At 34.4% G+C, this 21,079-nt stretch overlaps 2 protein-coding genes across 2 annotated transcripts in view; both read left to right on the forward strand.

The window, feature by feature from the left end:
• Positions 1 to 21,079, forward strand: part of LOC120625896 (cAMP-specific 3',5'-cyclic phosphodiesterase) — a 504,305-nt gene that overhangs the window by 5,334 nt on the left and 477,892 nt on the right. The window lies entirely within an intron of this gene.
• LOC120625897 lies at positions 4,207 to 5,871 on the forward strand. The gene is made up of 2 exons (XM_039893164.1): positions 4,207 to 4,393; positions 4,500 to 5,871. The coding sequence occupies exons 1-2, from the start codon at positions 4,355 to 4,357 to the stop codon at positions 5,835 to 5,837; spliced, it is 1,377 nt and encodes a 458-aa protein (XP_039749098.1). The 5' UTR covers positions 4,207 to 4,354; the 3' UTR covers positions 5,838 to 5,871.

A 21,079-nucleotide genomic window follows, 5' to 3' on the forward strand; every position in this document is an offset into this window, starting at 1 on the left:
CCGTATTCATTCTCTTCTATTCTCTTCTCGAGCAGTTGAAGATCATTATCTACACCCATGTACACCCAACTCACCCAATAGAATATCATCATAGTAAATATAGGCTGTATTTGACAGTTTGACAGTTCAAAAATAGGAGTGCTCCGATCGTCACCAAAACGTCACAGAATTACTCGCCAGGTCAATCCGGAGATTCCCTGAAAGTTTCATTGAAATCGGTCCAGCCGTTTCGGAGCCTATACGGAACATACCCACACACTTTCTCTTTTATATATATAGATCGATAGAAGAAGAAGATAGATATAATTAAGAATGGTTTGAATGAATGTTAAACAGCACTTACATGATATTAATCTGCAAGTTAAATAAAATAAAAAAAAGTTGTTTTTTTCTGAAACAATCCAATTATAGTAATATGAAATACATTCGCATGATTCTCTCGTTTATTGTTTTGAGTTCTTATGCAAACAGCACATTGTGAATATGGAGTAATAAAGATAACCTACGTGTATGTTTAGTATATGTAAATCCTTTTCCTTTTACAGCATTAACTTACTTTTCCGAGATTGCCCGGTTCCTTTATGTTAGCGGTTTCTATAGTAAATAATGTCTTGTTGAATTACATATTATTAACATATCATATATTTTATAGTGACCGCATGTAAGTCGATATTTACCGCGGAGCTATATATTATGTCGATTTAATAGAGGTACCGGACATAATCTTGTTGATAAATAATTTTAGGCACTTTTTATATTATAAGATACATAGTAGGCACAGAATTAAGGACATACAGAAACCGTGCACACAACTATTATTGAAGCATCAAAAACCAGTCCACTTTAGAATGTTTTCTTGGTAATTATAGGCATTGTTTTATATTATGAGATATACTCGTATATTAGGTTTACACGTTAAATAGATTGCTAAACGACTTTTTATACAATGAAAGTGATATTATAAAGTATATATATTATATACATTGCTTCTAATAGGGATACAGCTTATATAATAAACAGTGTGCGGTTGCAGGATTCCGGTAAGAAACCTAGAAGTTCAGTACTTTACTCTGAACATTTAACTAGCACATGATGCTAAATGTTACAAACAGTTATGCGACACGTATTTTAGGAGCATAACGCTTTTTCCTTACGCGATGATCAACTCCTACTATCAACCGCGGGAACTTCTGAAGACATTCTGCAGAGTACGAACTACTTAACTCATTGCTAACTCACAGCAGATTTGTCATGCTGCATATATTCGTATGGTCTCAATAAGAATTATTGTGTATCAGGATCTGATACTGAAGGTGGTAGATAAAAGATGATAAAATATTGATTAAGTCGATAGAAATATTAATATTAAATATTTGCGAGAAATATAATGTCACGATATACCTTGCACAATGGTGAGAGCTGTGAAGTTAAGCAGGAGGTCACGGGTTAAATCCCGAGCGGACAATTTGGAAATCTATTCTGAATTTTCTTTCCGGTGGGAGACTTTGGCCGTGGCTATTTACCACCCTACCGACAAAGACGTGCCGCTAAGCGATTTAGTGTTCCGGTGCGACGTCGCGTAGAAACAGATTGGGTATATGACTACCATACCCCATAACAGGTTAGCCCGCTACCATCTTAGGACTACATCATCACAAACCATCAGGTCAAGAGCTAACTTATAGTAAAATAAAAAAAATCATTCGGTACCAGCACAATTACCACGAGTATAAAATTTTAGCCTGAACGCGTTATTTATTATTTCTTACGAGTTCAAAATGCTCAAGGAAAAGGTTACTCAATATCCCTTTTCATCTTATATCGCTTTTATTAAATTATAACCAAATTAGGTACTTAATTTTGGCTTATTAACCAGTTTCACGATTTTAAGAGGGAGAGCCTATAGTATACACAAGTTGAAATATATGGTAATTATAGCCAGTTTTAATAAACCGATGTATAATTTGTGAAGGTTCTCATAAAGTTAAGAACTCCTAATTCTAATCTAGTCTTGGAGAAGTTTGAGCTCTACGTCGGTTCAGTCCAACTGTTAGGCACAGTTCGAATCTCTCATGGAAGAACGAAGAAGAGTTCCGAGTTGCCACATTGTTCCATGTTCTTACATGTCTGCGACTGTCGACCGTGTTCGTCGAAGCATGCTAAAAAAACACCCATATTTTAAATTCCAGATTGGTACTGAGAAAATCTTGACAGTAAATCCCAATCAGTTCCGACCTGCAAAGAGAAACCAGGGCATCGTTTACTTCACAACTACTAAATCAAAGAGGCAGTTTAGTATAATTAAGAAATGAAAATGAAATAACAAGGGAAATAACTTTTGAGATTCTTTACGGTTTAATAAATAATTAACAAGAATTGAACTGATATGAAATCGAAAAAGACTTATTTCATACTAAATACACTGCTTTTAGGCGCAACATTATTTTCACTTTTAATTGTACTATTTGACATTTAAAAATAAATACAATTTTATACAATAATATATTATTAATAAGCTAAACCAAACTTGGGCTTTGATGTTTAAAATTTTATGTTTTATTTAATTTTAATTTAATTTCAATTTCATTTATTTATTTTTTAACATTATAACCTTAGTTTCTAAAATATTTTTAGAAATATATTTTATAACGCAGTTGTATTAATGTATGTAGGTAAAAGAACTCAAACGAAAGTAAACTATAACATTTTGAAATTATTTGTAAAAGTTGTGAATTCGTTGAAATTCAACAAACCTGGGAAAAGAAAAAATGTATTAGCTGTTGGTTTTCCTAAATAAATAAATAAACCCAAAAAAATCCAAACCACATATTTATTTCGTTTTTAGTAAAGCATGTTAGTAGAGTAGAGTAGTAAATAATGTTCGTATATTAAATAATTTTGTCTGGGATTCGAATAAAAGTAATTTAAAAGCTTATCTCCACAGTGATCTCCTTCGCGTCGAAGGGATTTTAGGTTAAGCTCATTTCGCTACCTAAATATTACTAAGAGATAGCTTTTAGTTACATCTACTTCTTAACTAATATACATGAGTATCCTCATATTTAATTACTATAAATATATATTTTTTAATGAAGTGACTAAGGGAAGTTTCTTTAAACATTCTGTATACTTACTTGTTTAAGCTCAGCTTTATATGATTTGAGATTTAGCAAGGATCGAAACTCACTTAACTGCCCATTATATCGTTATCGTCGATTAAAAGGCTACTTTCACGACTCTAAATATAGGCATTAAACGGCACTGAGTACCTATATCGTTTGAATAAGAATCTAAGCAAAAGCACTTAGCTATTTTCCTAACAGTTGTTAAAGCTTAAAGTTGTTTGCTGTTTTACTATTTGTAGAAAATTACCTATCTCTTTTTTCTTAAGAATTGATAGACTCAAGGAACGTAATATTCAACTTATATTTAACTGTCGCGTTTTTTTCCGCGTTTTTAACGATTTTGTAAAAATACGGTTCGAACTGTTTGTTTTCCTGGGATAGGAAGTTGCCAATTTTACTTTCCGTTGTAAAAATGAAGTTAATAGGTTGCTTATTTTATAGGTGTAATCTTAGGAAAGATGAACAAACTAACAAACCTAATCTTACACATTTGCAAATTAGTAAGTAAAAGCTGGCACTTCTTCAAATTTTTCTAATAGGTATAATGTATAGGAGTGAATAGGAAACGTCTGAATAAACAGGAAGTAGTTTAGTACGATCAAAAAGTATGTTTGAAAAGATTTTTTATGCTACATATACTATTACTTATCTTTCTATTTGCGAAATAACAGTAATTTGCCAAGTAAGCAATGACCCGTGAGTCTACGCTTCAGTAAGTTTTAAAAGTTCCGCGACTAAAAGGCACTGTAAGCCGCAAAATACTCTCTATTCCAGCGCGAGCTTTAAATTTATATAATAGGGTTGTCAAAGACGGGGAATATATTATAGGTGTGATATCATCATCAACAGATTATGCTGAACTAAACGCCTCTCCCAACGGGATGGTTTGCATATAATCCCCACGCTGGGCAGACAAGTTGGTGGTGGCAGAACATGGTAGTAGTAGCACAGGACGCTGCTGCACTTTCCCCTTAGATGTCTCGTACGGCAATCACGGGAAAAGGAAGGGGTGGTGACAGCTGTATTCTGATCTGCCGTCTACATACGGCACCTGTGTGATAAATTAGATACAGATGTATAGATACTTCAACTCAGTTGTGCGCGCGGCCCTATGTGTGCGTGCGCTTGTAAATATACAACTTTCATTCGTGTGGCAGTGACGCGGCAGTCGTCGTTCGAGCAAGACGTGTTCCTATCGCTTTTTCTTACGGGTACAGTCGTTTACGAAAATGTCTAGTTCTTCACGGAAAAAATGTTTAAGGAGTCAGGTAAATATTTTTTATTTTTAAATTTAGATGTAATGAATAGGTATTTATTATGATTCTATATACGAAAAAATATATCCTTGTTGACGTTTACGTATTATTGTTTTAGACTCGAGAAACCATTGCTAAGGTATACGAATTTCTGAAAATAGATGCGAGAGATATATTGGAACTAGTAAGTGATCCAGTTTGCAGTGCAAGTCCAATTTTAATATCGAAACTAAGTGAACATTTAAATAGCGTACGGAAAAGAACAGCAATGGCAGTGGGGGTATCAGAGAGAACAGTTACTAATATATTGGCTGAAGGAAAAGAATCTGACTCTAAGTTTAAATCTCCGCATAAAGACCGTAAAAAACGTTTAAAGAAGTTAGAATTAGACAACTTTAACGTTGATGTTATACGTTCCACTATTCAAAATTACCATTTAGAACATCGTGAGTTACCTACCTTGCTAAAGTTGAAAGGAATATTTCAAGATAAACTTAACTATGATGGAAGTATTTCGACTCTGCGTACAGCTTTGTTAAAGTTGGGATACAAATGGCGAAAAACTGTGGATAACAGACGTGTTATTATAGAGCGGCATGACATCCAAAAACTACGATTTTCCTACCTAAAAAATTTACTCAGATACCGTCAAGAAAATCGGTGTATCGTATATACAGATGAGAGCTATATCTTAACTAATCATGTTCAAAACAAAGGATGGGGTAATAAAGATGGACCACCTTTAAAGAGAAACCTGTCGAAAGGACAAAGAATTATCATTGTGCATGCTGGTTCAGAACAAGGTTTCGTACCTAACGCACTATTGACATACAAAGCAAATAGTGTTTCTGGTGATTACCATTCTAACATGAACGCGGAAAACTATGAAAAGTGGCTAAAAGAACGTCTAGTACCGAATCTTCCACCTAACTCTGTGGTTGTGCTTGATAATGCCTCATACCATAACGTTCAAAATGACAGAGCCCCAAATTCGAATTCCAAAAAAATAGAAATGCAGAGATGGCTGACAGAAAAAAATATAGCTTTTAATCAAGATATGAAAAAAATTGAACTGTATGATTTGATTAAAAAAAATAAAGAAAACTATATCTGTTACAAGATTGATGACATACTTCAGCGATATGGCATAAAAGTTCTTCGATTGCCACCATATCATCCTGAACTAAACCCCATAGAAAATGTGTGGGGAATTTTAAAAAATTATATTGCTTCGCGTAATGTCGACCAAAATGTGACGGAAATAATGAAACTCATAAATGAATGTTTAAGTCAAATTGATGAAGGGATGTGGGGTAATACTTGTCGACATGTACAAAAGAAAGAAGAAGAATACTATAGACATTTTGACATGGAGTCAGAATTCATAATTAACCTTGATGAGAGCAGCGAATCCGAAAATTCATCATTTGATTTTTCAAGTAGCGATTCAGAATAATGTTCAATAAATAAACATTAAATTACCAAATAACTGTTTTTTTAAAAAAAAACCCGTATATAACCCGTAAATAACTGTATTTGTATTTGTACCCGACTGTACCTCTTGTCACGCACACAAAGTCACTGTATATGTACAAGGTTTACCCACACATAGGGCCGCGCGCACAACTGAGTTGATGTATCTATAATATATTGTAGGAAAATATATCTCAGCTATGGTCCTACATACGGTGGTATAATGGCCTTTAGAGATTGGATCAATCGCACTGCATCAATGCGGTTTGGCAGGCTTTAACGATTATCATTAGGTGTTAATAGTAACCAATATAAAAATTAAAAGGTAAAATACCAATATCTAACTGCAACTGCTGAGTTTCTTGCTGGCTTCTTCTCGCTAGAATCTGCGTTCCGAACCTGTGGTAGAGTCAAAATACCTACCTTAAATGCTTATACCTATTTGAAATAAATGAAATTTGAATTTATCAAAGCTTAGAGCTTTGTTAAATTCTAAAAATTCTAAAAGTACACCGTGTTATTTGAAATTATTATTACATTTTAAAAATAATATTTTTTTTCGATTTTTTCGAAAGGTTGATTCGAACACATTATTCGTAATTTCCCTACTGTCTGGTGGGAAGCTTCGGCCGTGGCTGGTACCACCCTACCGATAGAGCTTGTAGAGTAATTAAGGAATTGAAAAAAAATATCTTGGCTGCAATCACATCTGATTGTAAGTAATGAAGCAGCCTTTGTGCAGTGGAGCGCACTTGCCTATAAGATACCTGTACTCTCTCGATTTAAAATTACTCATTATTATAGGTGTAGCGTATTAGAAACGAGGTAGCATAGCCCTTTGTGTGTGTCAATGGGATGCCAAAAACGTAGGAATTTAGATTTGATAACCTGCCTGCTATTCACATATAGGAAAAAAATTATTTTTTGGCAACCTTAACACCGAAATGGCAATTCATAACGCTATACTTTCATTAGACGAGGTCTAAATACTTTTATGCAAATAGATTTAGTGGGTACCGCTGTAAAGCTAATGGCGCCGACTGCAATTTATGAGCAAGCATAACTTTAAGAGTCTTTATAACATAAAGTATTAATTACCGATTATTTAGGAGTGATTAAACATTAAGATGTGGCATGAATGCTTAAAAAGACAATTATTACTTTGCTACGTAATCTCTTATAGCTTTCCACCAGCACACTCCATCACTGCCACAAGGTGTGGTCATTGTATCTATTAACATGAAGAAAATAATATTTATACATATAAATAAATCAATAAATAATTATACTACGACAATACACACATCGCCACCTAGTCCCAAAGTAAGCGTAGCTTGTGTTGTGGTAACTAAGATGACTGATGAATATTTTTTATGAATAATTTTATATATATAATATACATATAAATACCCAGACACTGAAAAACATCCATGTTCATCACACAAACATTTGCCAGTTATGGGAATCGAACCCACGGCCTTGGACTCAGAAAGCCGGGTCGCTGCCAACTGCGCCAATAGGCCACTTTTATGAACGATTTTTATTATTTTATATCGATAGAAAGAAATATTAAAAATATGATGACGAAAACTCTATCTAAACTCTAACTCGATCTATTTATATATTTAATAACTACTCCATAATATTTAGAATGTTAATCGTTTCAAATATTTTTAATTTGAGGGGTAGATAACTTACTAAATTTTACGAAAAAGATTAATTGTTTTTTTTTGCATTGTTTGTCATTGTTCATGCTTGAGGAATGCATTGGGAGATACTTTGAATAACGTCATTGTAGAAAATAGCATAGAAATTACTATGTTATGACACGATAATTATTATAACCACGATAATGAGAAAAATAGTATGACGAATGCTAATTGTATTAAAAGTAAGATAAACGTAAGTTATATTTTTGATACAACTCGATTTTTGTTGTTATTATCAGCGTGTGCCAACTTGCCTTCTAAAAACAAGTAATTTTCGCTTAAACCTTTGATATTCCTCAATGTGGAACACTAAAGTGGACCTGTATTAAGGGAAAATCTTTAACTTTAAATTACAAATAACCTAACGGAAATCATGATGTTAGCGTTACCATCACTCCTCAAATCGGGTTCTCAGGAAATCCAAAATATGTCAAACAAATTTCGTAGCAGGCGCGATCATATTATTGGCAAGTTTGATGTTTATTGGTAAAGTTTGCACCAATTAAGTTCCAACTGAAAGTCTTTGTTCGAAATTGGGTACCCTTAATCCTTCACTAAAATGTTCTCAGCGTTCATCAAATAACTTTGAAATATTCCTTGCTTAATTGTTAAAAACGTTTCTTCTGTAAAGGTAAAGTGAAGTTTTATCGATAAAAAAATGATTCTTTTCGTAGAACCGTAATATCGTTTCAAAGATTTACGAAACTATTTTGAGAGGATATAATTAAATGTATGGCATCATATGAAAAATGGTCACTGTTTTCTGTTTTGGCTTGCATTTGTAATGCAAAATGTAAATATTGTACTTTATAATGTAACAATAATAAATAATAAAAACTATGAAACCCGTAGTAGGTACATCGTTCTCCGGTTTATTGTAGGTGTTGCTACAATAAACCGGAGATCGATGTACCTGTCGTACCTTGATCATGTCGCACGATGAGAAAATCTTTAAGCGTAAAAAAGTGTAAAAAAATACGAGAAATCCAAAAATTGTATCAACAAGCATCAATATGTGTTCAATTAGGCATGGCTACATAAACTGTAAACAGTTTTTGCAATATGACCTAGCATAGTGACTGTAAAACTGATACATCGGTGGGTGCGGCCGACCACTGTCAAATATTGACTCAAATCGATCCTCGTTGATAGATATGTAGCGGTCATATTTTGTTTATATTAAACAACAGTTACATAATATACGTATATTCCTTTCAATTCAAATGCCTTTGTCTCTATGGTATAGGAACCATCTTATTATTAGTGATGACCAGTATGGAAACGCCATGGTCAATCAGTTGGATACCTCTTTTTATTCAACCAACTAATGCACTGTGAGGCAATATATAGTAAGAGAGAGGTCATTAGCCTGGATGATTTCGAATGAACTTACGCTCTTACTGAAATAATCGTGAATGACTGTATTCAGTCACAAAAGTATATTCATCTATTGATGAATATACTTTTATTGCACACTATATAGAAAAACAAAAATAAAAAATGCAAATACAAGAGAACAATAAGACAAGAGGACCATCTTAGGGTTTACCAAGAAACTGTGTTATTGGATTTCCAGCTTCCTAAATAATTTTAAAATATATATGCAAGCATCGAAGTTAGTTCTTGTTTGGCAGTTTGGCAGTTGCATGTAGCTACATAACAGCATCCTTTGCTATGTGAATGCGGAAAGTCTAATCCCGGGATTACTTGAAAAGGTAAACTAAACTTGCTTCTTAAGAGCACAGGTAGCTTAGCAGCATAACTAGCTTCTTAGGTTCTTTGCGTCTAAGCATAAGTTCTTGACCCTTATATCTCCTATAACTGGCTATACTAGTATTTTCTGCTGCGCGCTTGAAAATAAAATAGCTCTAAGCTTCGGTGATTCCTTAAATATTTAAAGGTAGTAAAAACCATCGAACAGATATTATAGTTTTAGACACTTAGTTAATTACAACGTCAGTGTCTTACTGCGCTTTTATCGTTTTTTATAGATTCATTGAAATGTAACATTGAACTATAATATCATTATATACCTATGAGCATCATCAGACATTAATTTTATTTATAAAAATATAACAAAACGATTTTACTGAGTCTTATTTCATAGAACCAGTTTAAGTTACTCTAATGTTATATCCCTGCTCTCATGAAAAGGGCATTTATTTACGTTTTTGTGGAGTTCAATCAAATATTGACTTTGTGTAATTCTTCGTTGGAGCGAGAAACAGCGTGCAGCGTGTTCTGTTTGTTATAAATTAGTATGCTAATTTTCTTTGATATATTGTTTATGTCCGGGTTTTAACAATATGTTACTAGTAAAGTAGTATTCGTTTGTAAACAATTTTATGTTTAACATTATTGCATTATTTCTAGCGAATATGTGTAGACTTATGCTAACAAAATAATGCTTCGAAGTCCCTCTATTAAGACGTAACAATATCTGTGAAGGTTGCAGATGAAGTATTAATGCAACTTTTGTTCATTCATAAATCAAAACTAAAGAGAAAGTGTTTGAAATATCTTTTAATATATTAATGAATTCTAAAAACTTATCATGTTTTTCTCTATAATTTATTTATACGAATATTTTACTAAGCGCTTTGCGCATCTTCTTTTCTGATTCGCACTGCAAGGATCTGGCATGCCCTTCCAACTTCCATTTTCCCCAGTTCCTGCAATATGAGTGCCTGCAAATAAACAAACATAAAAAATACAATGTTAAAATATATAAATAAAGACAAAACATTGTTATAAAATTTATAAAAAAAGGTCACTCCTCGCTGGCGGAGTTTTACCTTGTTTTTATTAGTATAAAACGCAAAGATGCGATCAAAAACTGTTTTTAAAACATGTTAAATTGTGTTATTGTGGCTTAGTTGTTGCTTTAGGAGTACCAATATCCGTATCGATATAATGTAATGAACATCACATAAAAATAATCTCTGCGAACATTCTGGAACGAAATCTCCTCCTGTCTGTAAGTCTAGGTATAACGGACCAGAATGTGTTTTCCGGGTTGTTAGAGCGATTAAACAAATAGTAGGCATAACAGGATGGAAACAACGGTTTATAAGTATGATTACCTTAATCTTATATCCATATCTTTCTTGATAAATTCATATAAAGCCATCCATCTCAAAATATAACCTAAAGCTTTCGGCAAACTTTATTCTTGAATTAGCTTTTAAAACAATAAGAGATGAGGGATATTGAGTAGTACATTCAAGTATCACGGACATGTTGACGGTTATCGTTATCGAGTGCAAATGGAGGACACTTGCTGTCAGAGGTTTCCTCGCTCATACCGTGTCATTGCCTATCATAGTCGCACTTATCGCATTCAGATGACAACTGAAATTTTGCAGTACCTACAATCCGCATTTTTGCCCCTTAAGTTCGAGGGTCGCTACCTTTTGGAACCCATTACGTCATTCTGATGCAGCCTGCATTCAGAGACACCATACGCGTAGCTAGATGGTTTTATCACATTTCTGATCAATTACGTTAGCCAAAAATTATTTAAGTAAGGCAAAGGATCTTATTCGTTTTAATGTCCCTTATATTGATAGATATAGCAATTTAAATGAATACTCCCAAAACGCCAAGGATTTGAGACGATAGGACTTAATTCAAAAATACCTTTAAAAGAAGTATTTAAGGTGATACACTTGTGATGCGTATATACCAATTTCAATCAATTGAGATGACCTTTAAAACTATAAGTATAACTAAAACTATATCTTTATTTCGTCTGTAACTTAAAATAATAGCTTTTCAAATGTGCCTAGGTCCAAAAAGGAGCCCAGAAAGCGCTCTCTGGATAGTCTATTTGATACCACTCTCAGTGGTACTTAAACTCCTTAGCTTCTAAAAATTCATATCTCAGTTTTATATCGTTTGTACTCATACGATTTTCATAAACGGTCAGTTATTTTATTAAACGGTTAGATATGGTTGCGTCTCACAAAGCAAACATTTTCAGCGTCTGTTTAGACATATCAGGGTCAGGACTTTTCTGGCTCCGGGCTGTCTGCGACGGAAGTCTGGTGTGACACTGACACTTCATAAGAATTAAATAATATTCGTTCTATCGTACCGAGTAAGGATCAAATGCGTTATTATGTTCTATACTACTTATTTTTTTGTCGTCAAAAAAAGCAATGGTGAGAATTTAAGTAGGATGCCCCGGGTTTCGGTGTAATGGCGCGTGGAAACCGATTACGGGTATGACTACCATACTCCCCGAATAGGTTAGCCCGCTACCATCTTAGACTGTATCATCACTTACCACCAGTTGGGATTGCAGTCAAGGGCTAACTTGTAGTGGAATTTAAAACATATTTATGTTTATAAATACCATTAATTGCATGAACATATTTATTGGCTGCAAGTTGGGTAAAACCTCTCTGACTCTAGATATTAAAAAAGCATTCTTATGCTCGTTAAAATTTTATATCGACCCCTATGTTCTAACCTTTTTTGTTTATTTGTGCTTAAGTGTATGTAGATAAAAGAAAGAAAACCACTCATCATAATAAAGTTAATCCAAAATCTCCATAAATATTAAAGATACTTGAAATAGGTGGTATATGAATGGTGAATACTGAATAGTAAGTCATTATGCTCTATACGAAGATTGCATCGACAAATTTATCAGGTAGGTACAAGTTCAGTTAAACTAATCAGACTATAGAAATCAACTCTCTGTTTCAAATTTATATTGACGATGTTCCCACGTATAATTCGATACAAGAGAAATAACCTCAAACCCAGTGGTTCGGTTTAAAATACGAGTATTAAGGGAAAACATAAATCATATTTCCATTCTGCGTCTTAATATGAGGTTTGGGCATACAATTAAACGCGAGTGGTTTTTGCGGTGCTGAAAATAATAGATTTCTTTAAATGCAATATTTTAAGCTAATAGTAAAATTAAAGAATAGCATATTTAACACATCTGTGGTTAAGTGTTAAGGGTCACCTGTAATATGTAGTACGTATATGTACGGTACACTCATATCTCATGGATAAGTTTATATTCAGGAGAGCTCGCAATTAGTCTTGTGGTGCATATTACATTAAGAACGTACTGCATCCACTCCAAAAAGCAGTTTGTTCTGAAAACAATATAAACAATTGCATTCATAGCCTTACTATGCTTATTTACGAAATTAATATATGTCGTAGCTTTAATATTGAGTTGAGTTCTCCAAACGAATTGTTTAAGTTAATTCTTTATTACTATCCATACTGATATTATAAATGAGATAGTGTGTTTAAATGTACTTTGTTGAATGAAAACCACCAAGTGATTTTGCGTTCCGGTACGATGCCGCGAAGAAAACGATCAGGGGTGAGGGTTTAATATAAAACTTGTAGAGTAATTAAAAACTAAAATATTTTTTGTATAATATCTCATTTAGAAGAATTCCAATCCAATAATATGAAAACAAAAACAATGTCATATATTAGAGCGAGGGTCATCGTTAGATACAAGGTTAGGAGATGAGGTTTATATAGAATTATGAATTATTAAACATAAAATAGGAAAACAAACTTTGGATGATAAAAATGTTAAATGCACATTGAGCTTCATTTTTGTGCTATAACATGCGCTATTGCGCCGTCCGCTCTTCCACATAAATACAAGAAAATCATTACAAACAATATTACATCACCACGGCAAATACTCCGAAATACACTCTGCATTCGTTTCACTCGGGTAACAGAGCATCCTCGAGAGATGTTTACTTCAAAACATACATTTCATAGAAACAATTTCCAAACTATTTTAGTTTTCTTTTATTAATCCAAGTACGCTGATTAATGGGAAAGTGTAAGTAGCAACCGTTACCGGTGTCACTTCGGGAAAGAGAGATTAGAAAGCTAATGGACAAAGGCTTAGTCGGCTTGTTTCATTTTGTTTTTAAGCCAGGATATTTTACGTGACATTGCTTGTTTTTCCTAAGACAAACTACTTTTAAAGTAGCAGTAGCTTCAACTTAAAATTCTAATCAAAATATTATCGAGCCAATTGTCCAAACCAGTTTTCTTGTGGATAAATATTAATCTGAAATTGTTTTTTTTTCGAGCCTCATTTCATCGCTCTGCAAAATTGTGCTTGGAAAGTCGGTCAAGGATAAGGACAAGGTCTTGATAAGTTCAACCCGTTTGACGTTTCTGCGCTTGTTTACGTATAAGCGAGAGCGAGCGCTGTAGCGATTGCGTCAGTCTATAGCGATTTTTTATTACACTGGCTGATTTACCTTAACGCCATTTAAATATCAAAAAACAATAAAAAATACCCACGTTTATGTCGAGTTCCGGTAACATCATTAGTACGCTGGGCAAATTCAAAGATCTAACATTATACCTATGTAAAGAACGTGTAGAGTACTAATAGAAACTAGATTTAAAAATCTTACATTATGACCTTAATCCGTTAAGTACCACTTTGTTACTCTGTGTAACCAACAATTCCCTACCGGTATCAACCTACACAACGAATATATTATAAAAATCACATTATTTATGTACTATAGAAGAACTTTATTATTTTAATTAGCACCTGGGGCATTACAATTGCGAGCTTGTCCGCGAGTTTTATTTATATTTTAAATATTTTGTAGACTATGAAAAAACCGCGTTCGTATGTCAACGTAAACAAGGTTTATACAAACGACCGATGTTACAGACGTATTTTGAGCCAATCGGGTCAACATAGTCGTAAAAAAAAATCTTCAGTAAAAATTGTTGTAATAAAGAAGAATTGTTCGTTTTTAACAATCGTCGTCAATTCGTTCCTTATTTTAGAATACGCTGATGGGGATGGGTTATGATATAAGAGTAGTATCACGACGAGTATAATCCACATCGTCATCATCATTTTAACCGATTGATGAGTATAACATTAACTTAAGTATTCTCTGATAAGAAATACTTATGTAAAAAATACACTAGACAACATGAATTCAACCTTAATGTGATTACTACGCCTCATTATAGTGTTTCACTCCTTTCCTTTTAATTCCTCGCCAGCCAGATTAATTAAAATTCAACTTCAGTACCCCAAATTCAAAATATTCTTAAGTACACCCGCAGCGTTAGTTACGACCAACCAAAGCGGTCCTCGGAAAAATATTGCAATGAACTGGCAGATGGTAGCGATTTTCTCAGCGTTAGTGACGGTCGTAAACTACATTACGGGGTGGAGGATAAAATGTTTATTAAACTGCGACATTAGAAAGCTGTAGCCGAGAGAAATTAAGGGAAAACTTTGCGGAGATTGCGGAAGTGCTTCGTTTAGTGAAAAGTATTCAAGCGTCGTATCAAAAAGTTCAAGTACTTTATAAAGTTTGTCGATCTATAGACCATTTTCATTAAGTATAAAGGGGGGGTCATTCGGGTTGCACCATGTGGGTTCCTATGTAAAAATCCCCGTGTGGTATTCCTGCTAGGAAAAGTAAAGTTGTGAAAAAAAACCATTAAAGTCGACTGTCCGTGCCGTGAGGTGATAGCAGATTAGTATACAGTTATCACAACGTCTCCTTGTTCTGTTATACAAGGCAAGTAAGGGTATATGACGTAAAATAGGCAGCAGCGTTCTCTGTGCAACTACGACCATCTATTGCGATAACCTATCCATCTGCTCAGCGTAGTTATTTTGGAGCGTAGTGATCCCTCCCTGCCCTTAGTCCATCAGTGGACTGGTGTGGGCTATTGATGAAAGTCTAATATCAATTCAGATGGGATCTGCACTGGTACGTAGTTGATGCCACATGGGAACTGCAAAGATCTGGAATGTCCTTTCGGGTCTCATTTTCTACACCACGTAGGAGTGTGTATAAGTGCCTTCATTTCCTCTTCACCGATACTATGTTTACTCACTCTTAAATTACCATTAGGTAATATTGCTGCTAAGCGCTTTTATCACTTCAGCCTGCGGACGTCCACTGCTGAACATAGGCTTTCCCTAAGAAGCGCCACCACACCCAGTCCTCCGCTATCCTCATCCACCTCATCATTATTTTCATCGTCATCGTCGTCATCGGTGCTAGAGGGAGTCCCACACTACGCTTGCTGTTCGCCGCCACCACTCTAGGACTTTCCTGATCCAACGGCACCTACGAAAAGTATTGCCCGCCCATTGTCACTTCAACTAGTGATGGTATGGGCTATGTCGGTGAATTTGGTTCACCTGTGGATCTCGTTGAATTTTAAAGATATTTAAAATAATGGTTGACAAATAATAACCAGCCTACCTATAATATCAACATTCTAGTAATTGTTTAGCGTGTCTGCTAATTCTAATGCGCTGGTATTGAGTAAATCTCCATGCGGGTAGATAATTGTATTATAATTCGTATGAAAATATAATCAGGCCGTGATACGTCGAAGGTTTTTCATGTTATTATAGGATCTTTATATGATGCTCGTATTGTACATAAACGTATCATTGTACAAACAGATGGAAGTGTGTTTAGGATGCTTTACTGCAGGGATTAAGTAATGAATCTTGCCGTGATTGCGTTGCTATTTAGGACAAATCGTGTTTGTGGAATATTGGCAGCGTTGTTTTGATTAAGATTTGGTTGGTCGTCGCCATCTTAACGCGTTGACCTCTAGTGCAAACTAGAAGTGAGGAGCTAAATTTGCTATCGATATGAGGCCGGGAAAAGCCCATAAGAATAATATAATGATGCTTATAATAATGCATTTAAGTATCCAGCTTGACGTATAAAATTTATCTCGGTATAATTTTGCATAGAAATAGTAAGTATGCCACCACCATACCATAAGATATATTTTATCCCGGTTGAATTAAGGGTTCCGGTGGGTACAAAACCTTTAATAAAGGCGGACAAAGTCCTAGTTACATATCATCAAATTTATGATATGTGTCGTGTCCTGATTATCACACTCCATGATCTTTCCGTGGATTTTCAACGGCACTCTGCGAATTGCTTGATGCCTCTCCATATACTAGCAGTCTACCAATGAAAAGCCAATCTTCCAGCGAGGAGTATAAATTTTAGCACTCTGGCACCCCACTCTCCATCGGTTCTTATTTCACTCACATAACTCGTTCATCGCCCTCTATATGCCTCCGTGGTTTTATAACAAGTGATCACGGGTCAAGAGCATGTGGAATACGAAACAAGTGATTGTTTCAAAATAATATTACCATTGGGGCGCCAGTGGCGTGCACTTCATACATGCACAAAAGCATTTGCTACCCAAATTTTTTATATAACTCTTGCATGAGGAGGATTTTTCCATTTTATGTCATAAACTAACCCTAGTCAAAATGCTTTATGATTACAATGCTAAAAATCCTGTACACACCGCTGCGATTTACATTTTTGGTAATCCGCTGTGGGATATCTATTTAATGTATCTATATCCTATTCTTTAATAGTAGAGTTGGGTGAAATGCTGTTTAACTGTTAAACGCACAAGCGAGCAAAAGTTAAGTACTACCTGTGTAAATACACAGGTAATCCCTTATCCTAAACGCATGTATACCATTGCCATTCCATCGTTGGTTGAAAATAAGGTCAAGCTCATAAACTTCAACATAGTTCGACTGTTATTCGAAATCGATGTGCCATTTGCCATTGTTGGTGCCTTACTTCGATTCTTGCTATGTGGTTTGCAACGCTAACTCTCAAGTTAACCGTAAACCGACATCATTATGCCGATCACCCTGGCGTAGCGGTGAACGCTGTAGTTTTAACTGGGTATTAATTAATAGTTTATGAATTTTCTCTGAACGGGTGGGAGGCATTGGTCGTGGCTAGTTATCCCACGCCCGACAAAGACGTAGACGTACCTAACGATTCAGTACTCCGGTATGATGTCGAATAGAAGAGCTTCGGTATGAGTTTAATATAACTGACGTAACAACAAGCTATCATCTTAGACTGAGATTGCAATTAAGGGCTAACTTGTAGTGGAATAAAAAAAAACCACGTCTTATTACGTCGTAGCCAACCCTGATACTGTGTTCGGGAATTTATTTCATACTAGCTGTTACACACGACTAGGTCCGTGTTTGTTTTGTTCTTTAAAAAATACCGTGGGTACAGTTTATTTGCCTGGGCTTAAATTAAACAATGTTTATGTTGCAAGGTATATCTATTATATTTCACCAAAATTATATCTCTTTCCTGGAATAAAAGTAACTTATAAACGTCTCCAGGATGCAAGTTATTTCTGTGCCAAAAATCAAGATCGGTGGGGTTACTTAAACCGTATTATAATAATTTAAACATTATATACTAGCTCCTCAGGACTTGCATCATTCATCATCATTTTTTTCAACGAGTCCTTTTGAGATCTCCTTCGTGGACCGCGCCTTGGGAAAGCGCGCACGAAAATCGAACATCGAACTGGGCAGTTCTTTTACTTTATATAACTTTTAGCTATATTTTATAAAACCCGTTCTCATCTGTATATAGTTATAGGATACATATCTAACTATCATAGGTCAGAGAGATTACGATTAAATCAATGAGGCAAATCACAATAGCAACTTTTGTGTTCTAAAATTTTATAAGATCGCCGGTGGAAACAAAAATGAGTTATCGCAGTCTAACTCGAATAAAGACCTTTATCATCAAGGGCACTAAAATACTTCTTAGTTTATTCCAATCGGACATTAAATGAAGAAGTTATCGTGAGTTTCTAAAACCTTAAAAACACTTAATTCAAAAAGTTACTAAAAAAAATACACAACTCAAAAATATGCTTTAAAAACAAAAACAAACACTGGCAAAGTCGCGGGCAACCGCTAGTAATATTATAAAGATACATAAAGCATAAAGCATAAAGCATAAAGCACAAGCTTAAACACAAACTTATTTATTTATCCATGTAAATTATACATGCTTACCAAATAATATAGAGTAAAGGGTGTCGAATTATAACATGAATAAATCCAGCAAGGTCTTTAAGTTTGCATAGTGCACCCAAACGACTCCGTGATTCGTAGGCGAAAAGGCAAGGCATTATACAAACGAGGTAGTCAAATGTGAGTTGCCCATCAGATATGGCACTGTGTTCTAAGCTATACATACTGCACGCTTCGGTCATCTTTGTTAGAGTATTCATTGTTACTGGGCAATCCGTTGTCCATTCTCATTTCTCGAGCAATTAGGTTCTCTGAATAGATTCTACTAACGTTGCAGATGCTTTGTGAACTAATCACAATATACTTTGTTCAGTATGTGATCCCATTTTTAACTATCCATCTGTCGTTTATATATCTTTATTTAAAAAACTCTGTTAGAAAATTGCCCTGAAGAATTGCAATCAAAAAACTCTAAAGTTGCTCAACCATATGGATTTTTTAGAAGGGTGTTTTTAAATTAACTTAATTGTAATAGCCAAATGTCAACTTCGAATTATTTTTACACATGTTTTAGTGCGTTGGTTTGCAATTATATCTAAGTTATAATAGCCAAATGTCAACTACTCATAATCTTTTACGAAATATTGCTGTTCCCAAAGCTCAACGTCAATGATTGAGAAGTTCACCCTGCATTTAAATAATCGGCTCTTTTTTGTGACGAGCATAATTTACTTACTTTTAGCACAAAGGAAGCGCAACCTTTGTAATACTTTTTATTGTATAGTTCCGGTGGCCATCCATGGCAATTCATCATCAGTTTTACTTGACCAAATGGTGTTTATCGAAAGAAAATGCTAAAGTTACATTGAAAATGCTCCAATCGATAGTTTTATAATCGCTAGCTAATTGGTGTGCCTATAATATTTGAAAATATTTTTCTCGGTTTTTCCAGAATCCCTCTAATAGATCTTCACCAAATTAAAATGGGACCTTTGAGCTTATGACATACCAAATAAAAAAAAAACATCTAAATCGATTTATAATGGTGGAGTAACTGCGAAACAAAAATAAAAAATATAAATATAGAGTCGACTTGAGAACCTCCTCCTTTTTTAAGTCGGTTGAAAAGATACGATAAAGATACCAATAGATACAGGTGTGCCTACAGTATTTGAAGATTTCTCACGATTAGATCGTAACTTGTTTAATCGTAAAAATACAACCGAATTGAGAACCTTCTCCTTTTTTGAAGTTATTAAATCTAAATTGGCAATTTTGTATGTGTATTGCTACTTCGGATTACTTTCAATCAGTAAGTTTAGATTGGTATACCCACCTATGAATAGTAACAATGAAATCCATTTTAGGTGGTACTTAATTTAACGGATTATCTTGTAAAATTTCTACTTTTATGTTAAAACTACACTCATCCACTTACTAATAAACGTTGAATAGCTGGTGTATTGGTAAAAAATGCTGTTTTATTTTTCAAATTTCAAATACTACTACTACCTAAGACGAAAAGAGAAAACTCAGCGTGTTACTATAGTTTTTTATGACTAGCACCGAAAGTAATGTTAATACATTTTATATCAACAATGAGAACGTTACCGTCTTATTTGGTGCAGTAAACCTTTGCATTATACGAGTATTTTATTACAAATTTCTTCATTTCAACATCATTACTAGTTAAGAATATGAGCTTGGCAAAGCTTCTCTCTTATAATATAAAGGAAACAAAAAGCGGCCTTTTCGCTTACTGTTTTATGTTTAAGTTAAATAGCATAACCATTACTGCTCGTGATGATTATCAGATTGTCTTAACGCGAAGGTTTAATGAGATAAGATAATTAACAGATCGTTATATGTCATAAAGGGTAGAGACTTAAACGTTCGCCTGTTACTTTAGTATATAAAATAGAACACCGCCTAGTTATTTGCTTTAATAGGAGCCATTATTTGCCGCATGTCGCGCAAAATAGGTGTATATTTACTGTATAGGTATATACACCTATTACCACCTATAGGTGTATAGCTACTGAGATAGGTACCTATGAGGTACCTATCTTGAATTCATAATGAATAATTAATGACCGCAGTGGTATTGCAAAATTGGATCGTTCCTCGTTTCGAATTCTGAACACAGACATTATTTTAGGAAGGTGGAAATCGACCGTTAAAGCTGTATCCCTGCACAGGACCCAAAAACAACGGGGACTGAATATATAATCTCTACACAATTAATTAATTCCAAGCGATTTATCGTGCGCCGAGATGTTTTGGAATCTCTAGGGAAATATAAGAAATGTATAATTAAATGTTCCCAAAGTGTAATTCTGTTTCATAAAGGGCGCGTTTGGAACCCTCGTAGCTTTTGTTTTAAGTTTACGAATGTAGTTGTCGCCAACATCTCCATACTGATGTACTGCCATGTACACATCTTTTTGTAACGTACCCATCAAAAGTGGTATCAACGGCCTATTTGAATAAAGAAATATTTGACTTTCACTTTGATTTTAAATCTAAGTCAAATAAAGTCGGATATAAAAGTCGTTTAGCAATGCATGTAAATAAGCTTTGAAATGTAATTCTAGTGAGTTTTAGTTATATTTAAGAAATTCACGGGTGTGTTTTGGTTGCTGATATCGAGTCCGAAAGTAATCA

Source organism: Pararge aegeria, chromosome 8 (assembly GCF_905163445.1).
Source record: "Pararge aegeria chromosome 8, ilParAegt1.1, whole genome shotgun sequence".
Classification (NCBI taxonomy): Eukaryota; Metazoa; Arthropoda; class Insecta; order Lepidoptera; family Nymphalidae; genus Pararge; species Pararge aegeria.

Excerpts from the sequence above, each read along its gene's own strand:
- LOC120625897 (XM_039893164.1), top strand. The coding sequence starts at position 4,355 with ATGTCTAGTTCTTCACGGAAAAAATGTTTAAGGAGTCAG. Across the intron at positions 4,394-4,499 it reads AAAAATGTTTAAGGAGTCAG|ACTCGAGAAACCATTGCTAA; the intron begins GTAAATATTTTT and ends TTATTGTTTTAG.